The sequence below is a fragment of the Musa acuminata genome, unplaced genomic scaffold, assembly GCF_036884655.1.
Source record: "Musa acuminata AAA Group cultivar baxijiao unplaced genomic scaffold, Cavendish_Baxijiao_AAA HiC_scaffold_1098, whole genome shotgun sequence".
Classification (NCBI taxonomy): domain Eukaryota; kingdom Viridiplantae; phylum Streptophyta; class Magnoliopsida; order Zingiberales; family Musaceae; genus Musa; species Musa acuminata.
Genome location: NW_027021311.1, coordinates 1 through 5,437, shown reverse-complemented (window position 1 = coordinate 5,437; position 5,437 = coordinate 1). Strand labels below are relative to the sequence as shown.

At 41.3% G+C, this 5,437-nt stretch overlaps 1 protein-coding gene across 1 annotated transcript; it reads right to left on the bottom strand.

Annotated features, from left to right (window-relative positions):
- Positions 1–1,704: 1,704 nt before the first annotated feature.
- LOC135666413 (NADH dehydrogenase [ubiquinone] iron-sulfur protein 3-like) lies at positions 1,705–5,317 on the bottom strand. The gene has a single exon (XM_065177978.1). It carries the CDS (start codon positions 2,523–2,525, stop codon positions 1,953–1,955), a length of 573 nt encoding a protein of 190 aa, XP_065034050.1. The 5' UTR covers positions 2,526–5,317; the 3' UTR covers positions 1,705–1,952.
- Positions 5,318–5,437: the final 120 nt, after the last annotated feature.

Below are 5,437 nucleotides of genomic sequence, written 5' to 3'. Positions count from 1 at the left end.
TCAGAAAGCGTATCGGTATCAAAGAGAAAGCAACTCTTTTGCAATGGAGCTAGCATTGAACTCATAAAGACGAAGATAGAATAGCCCTACCATAGACATATCATTGCTAATAAAGTCAGAGTAAGCTATAGGCGTTAACCTTTTCTTTGACATTGTCTTTAGAGATAAGAAAGCTAAATAGAGCGGACCAAGAGAAAGGTCTTTAGAGATAAGAAAGCTAAATAGAGCGGACCAAGAGAAAGAGAGTGGCGGCAAGACGAATCGCTTAATCGTTTAGTGCCCCTATAGGCCTTCTTATACTAATTAGGTAAGTAAGGCTACTGATTAGCAAGATGAGCAGGGAAAAGCGAAGTCACTAACTAGTCTGAATGAGCTTGTAAGGATCCCATGCCTTGATCAATACTCCAGCGCAATGACTTTCCTGCTTGGATTCTCCTCCTACTGGAGAAATATCATATCACACACACACATGAAGGGGAGGGCAAGAGCTTTATTACCTTTCCCGTAACCTGACTAATGAGCTTAAGGATCAAGGGCTTGGCTTCTCTCTCTATCTTTCGAGCCGTAGTTTGCTTTGAGCGGAGCCTATCTTTGGGCTTGGCTTCTCTCTCTATCTTTCGAGCCGTAGTTTGCTTTGAGCGGAGCCTATCTTTCTTGATTGATTGGATTTCTTTTCTCGAGGAGTTTAGGGATGAAACCAATAGGGGCTTTTCCGGGGATGGGAGTCTGGAATATTCGGATTGAACCTCTTCAACTCTAAAGAGGAGGGTCCAATCAAGATTGACATTGAGAAAGCCTTCGATTCAGATTCCATTCTTTTGGTCGGACACGAGTGTGCGGTGAATTGTTACGATGTATGCCTCCTTATATAGAAGCTGCTCATAAGTTACTGCTTGAGTTTGCTAGCCCGGTGAACTAATTCAGACAGCCCTTCGATCGGTGAGAGCCAGTTCTCCTCCATATAACTCATTTAGTAGAAATAGCATAGTAGTGCAACATATGATATAAGTAAAGTCAAGTAACCGAACTCTAAAGTGGAAGAAAAGAATAGTAGGTGACATATGATGTTTCAGAAAAGAATAGTAGGTGACATATGATATCAGAAATGAAGAAACCTATCCTATCCTATAACTTAATCCAACCATTAGCTTTTTGATCTGATAGAGATGCTTCTCTTTCTGCGGATGCTTATCAAAGCGCTTCTAGTTTGTCTTTGTAGCCCTAAAGCTTTCGTTCGCTATCTATGTCTTTGCTTTTGAATAGACCCACGGAGCGCTAAGGCGAAAGTGAAGTAGCAAGTAGAGTTTCCATAAAACAGTCTAAACTCTGCTTCTTGAAACTAGTGTATTGGGTGCGGGTCAATAATCTATTCCATAACTACAACTATTGGTCATGAAACAAAGTAAGGTGGGAAAGAATATGAGTAATACTCCCATCCCAGGCCTATGTTCTTAGGCGTCAATGCATTCTAAGAAAAGTTTCTGGGTTTAGATTAGCTGTATTGGGTGCCGATCAATCTCATTCTTATTGGGTCCCCACCCGGTAAATAATATATTCTATTACTAATCCCCGGTAAATAATCTATTCTATTACTAATCCAATAATCTATTACTAATCTATAGTAGGGCCGATATTCTAACAACACCTTAATTAGAATGTAAAGATGGAATTCGAATGTACAGATGATAGAATTTAGGGGAAATATGAGATAATAGAGATGAATATACCACTGCAAACTCCAAAGTCATAGAGATGAATATAACACTGCGAACTCTAAAGAGAAATTGAACACTGCTATAACTCTAAAGAGAAATTGAACACTGCTATAACTCTAAAGAAACTCAATCCAAAAAGCATAAGCGTATCATTGACTAAGATGACGAAAGAGAGAAGGAAGCAAATATCATGACCTATTGATTTGTCCCCAGGACTAGACCTAAGTATCTTATTAATTATCTGTCGCTACACTGTTCCCAAGGACTAGCGGAATCGAAATAGCGATATTCTTGGGTCATCTCAATGGGTTCAGAAACCACACGTTTCTCTGGATCATCATAGCGTACTTCCACATATCCACTCAGAGGAAAGTCTTTTCGTAAAGGATGCCCCTCGAAACCATGATCTGTTGATATACGGCGTAAATCCGGATGATTGATGGAAGAAACACCAGACATATCCCATACTTCTCGCTCCCACCAGCCGGCTGATGGAAATAGACTGACTACCGTAGATATTCGTGTGACTTCGTCTGCACTTGTTTGTACACAAATGCGTGAGTTATACCGAGTACTCAGTAAATTATGGACAACTTCAAATCTGTGTTTTCGAGAGGGATGATCAACTCCACAAATATCGATCGAAACTTGAACCCTAGTATAGGTATGCCATTTCAGAAAGCACAACAATGGAAATAGAGAATCAGTATTGGTTAAAGATCTATTCCCATGTGATGATCTTTGAATTTGATTTACCCATTTCTTGGGGAGGATATACCAACAATATTGCAAAATGAATTGGTTATCCATAATTCTATAAAATCAGATATATCATTTCTTTTTGTTCCGCTTCTGGCTCTCTAAATTCATAAAGACTTGTAGGAAATCACTGGTTGGGTTGGTCCGACCAAGAAAGGCATGGGAGTAGAGAGCTTGCGCCGATTAAAGTCATGACTGGCTACCCGATCCCTCACTGCACACTATCTATCCGAAACAAACGAAAAAGAAAGAGCATACCCTGCTAGCAAACAAACTGAGGCTGAGGCATAAAAGCGGTAGTGCGCCCACCAAACTACAGCATCAAAGGAAGAAGCTTAAAGATAAGCTAGCTCCCATCAAAGAAGAACTGCCAGCGTGTAACGCCTTGTAGTGAAGATTTGATGCTGGCTCAGGATCACGTTCATTCGGCTGGCCTGGATTCGATTCAACCCCAGCGTAGTGAGATAGGTAAATGGGGTTTCTTTCTAATAAAGAGAACAAGCTGCTTTGTCGAATGTTAATCAAGCTGCTTTGTCGAATGTTAATAAAGAGAACAAGCTGCTTTGTCGAATGTATAGCGTTAGTCATTGCAACTCCCCGCCCGCCAGCGAGTGTGAACACAAGCATACCTTCACAGTACCATGGAACGGAGCTACCTTCTGGAACTCTCCTTAAAGGAGCTACCTTCTGGAACTCTCCTTATAATACAATACGACACCATACCAATTATATGGGAGAGCCGTATACGAGTACCACCATAAAGTTGGACTGTATACCATGTGCACTTAAGGTTAATAGAATAGCGTATCTATCCATCCTTGCTTTATACGATTAGCCTTACCCGTTAAGATGTAGGCCTAACCTGGTCGAGTAGATTACTAACTGTCTTTATTAGGCTGCGGGGGTACTACGAGCTTGTTAAAGGCTTTATGGACTTCCTATGCTATGATGAGTTATTCTAGTTTAGAGTTTCGAGTGAGTTGACTTTATTCTGTTAGTTTACCTTATACCTTATGTCTATTTGAAAAGTTGATGTGCACTAGATTCAATGTCACAAGCAAAGGCTTTAGAAAGGAAAGGTGCGCGCGCAGTCCTGCCCTACTAAAGGGATTAGTTTCTACTGATCTGTACAGTCGGGTGGGATTTGTTCTCCATCTCCTTATGGGAGAAAAGCGATCTGCTCTACTCGCGACCTCGTATCAACTTCAATCGATCACATAGGGTCGGCCGTAACTATTCAAACCTTGAATGGGCATGGCGTTACATAGAACCAGTGTAAGCCTTCTTAGCATCTGATCGACAGATATTCCCTACCTTTTGGTACTTACGATTCTTCTAGTTTTCCTTTCATGGTCTCTTTCTATCAAACTATCACTGACCTTGACTCTGTTTATCCAAAGTCCGCTCTTTTCCTTCACTCCCTTCTTGTGAGATTCGAGTTTACGGTTATTGTCAAATCCCCTTGATCGGATGGATGAGTGTCTGGGCTAAGCTAATAAAGACGCATTGATGAAACCATTTGATTGGAACCGGGTCGTCGGAAGGTAGTGGCGGACTGTGAGGAATCCCCATAATGAAGAATAATAAATGAAAGAAAATAGTAGTGACATAAAATAGATAAGCAAAAGACAAACTCACTTCTGAAAGTGCAATATTATATCATTTAGCCACGACATTTGCACCCTTACGGCCGGCCCCGTTCTGTTCTCTCCTGCATTATCCTATTGGTTGGTCTTTCGGAAGAGAATGCCCGGAGCCCCAACTATTCAAAGAATTGACGAGATAAAGGAGGGCCAAGGTACCTCTAAGCCCCGCCAAGCTACTGGGCAAGTCGACAAGCTACTACTACTCTAAATTAGGAACTGTTGCTCTACTCCGGATATTGATACAGCATCTCTAAGCCAAGACCATAACTCCCCTATCCCTTTCTTTGCACTTCAATCATATGTTCTTGTTTTCTTACTTGACCACATAGGCGAGAATCCCTTTGAATATTAATCTAGATGTGCAATATGTGTACCCTATGATGAAATTCCATATATGAGCTATATATGTGCTGGATAGGGGTAACCGACCGAGTATGCCCCTTCCACACCATTCTTCAATTCCATGGTCGAAGGATTTCCCCCAGTGCTTGATTTTCGTTTTGTGGTAAGTGTAGTTTAGTTCGGGGCATAATAAACGGAACTGGCCTTTGCTTTGAAGCGGTAAGTCAAGTAGACAGTTACAACAGAATCAGCTAGATCAGGACAGGATCCGTATTTGCAAGAGGGCGAGAGAGGTTAAGGTTAAAGCGCTTGTCAGGTAAGCATCAGAATGACCTGTTCCTGTTCTTATTTCATCCTAATCGACGGGTGGAGAAGAGAATCAAGAGGTAGTTCAGTTCAGATGTAGCTCCGCACAACAGCTTTCGAAAAAAGGGCAACGGCTATAGCACCTTATTCTTATTGGAGTGTTCGGGTGCTAGTCTAGTTCCCCTGCTTGTTGAGTCAGGAGTTTTTGCATAAGAATAGCTAGTTCCAGTTCGAGGTGTTATCGATTCTTTAAGTATAGTTTCAGTTTGAAAGATCTGATGCCAATGCCTAATAGAATCCGTAAGAAAGAATATATATATATGAGTACTATTACTTGACTATAGGAATCAAAACCATAATTATTGCTTCCAAAGCTGTTACTTGTCGAGTTCCACTCCACTCCTTCTTGCGTAACTCCCGTAAGCACTTAGTCTTGCTAAATATGTTGCTTATTTCTCAGTTTCTATTCTTTCTGGCCATTCAATTCCATCCCTATAACTTGGGTGAAACGATAGGAAATCCTACTGATAGCCTTGACTTGGAGAATGTCCTTCCTCTCAGCGCGTGAGGAGTTCTTTGTTTCAAGTTCGAGTGTCTAAGTAATCCGGTTTTTGTTTCAGGAGCTGTTTCAGTTCTTGTTGAATATGGGCCCCCTGAGAGAAGAATCCG

Coding starts and splice junctions, on each gene's coding strand:
- LOC135666413 (XM_065177978.1), bottom strand. CDS start 2,525: ATGGATAACCAATTCATTTTGCAATATTGTTGGTATATCCTCCCCAAG.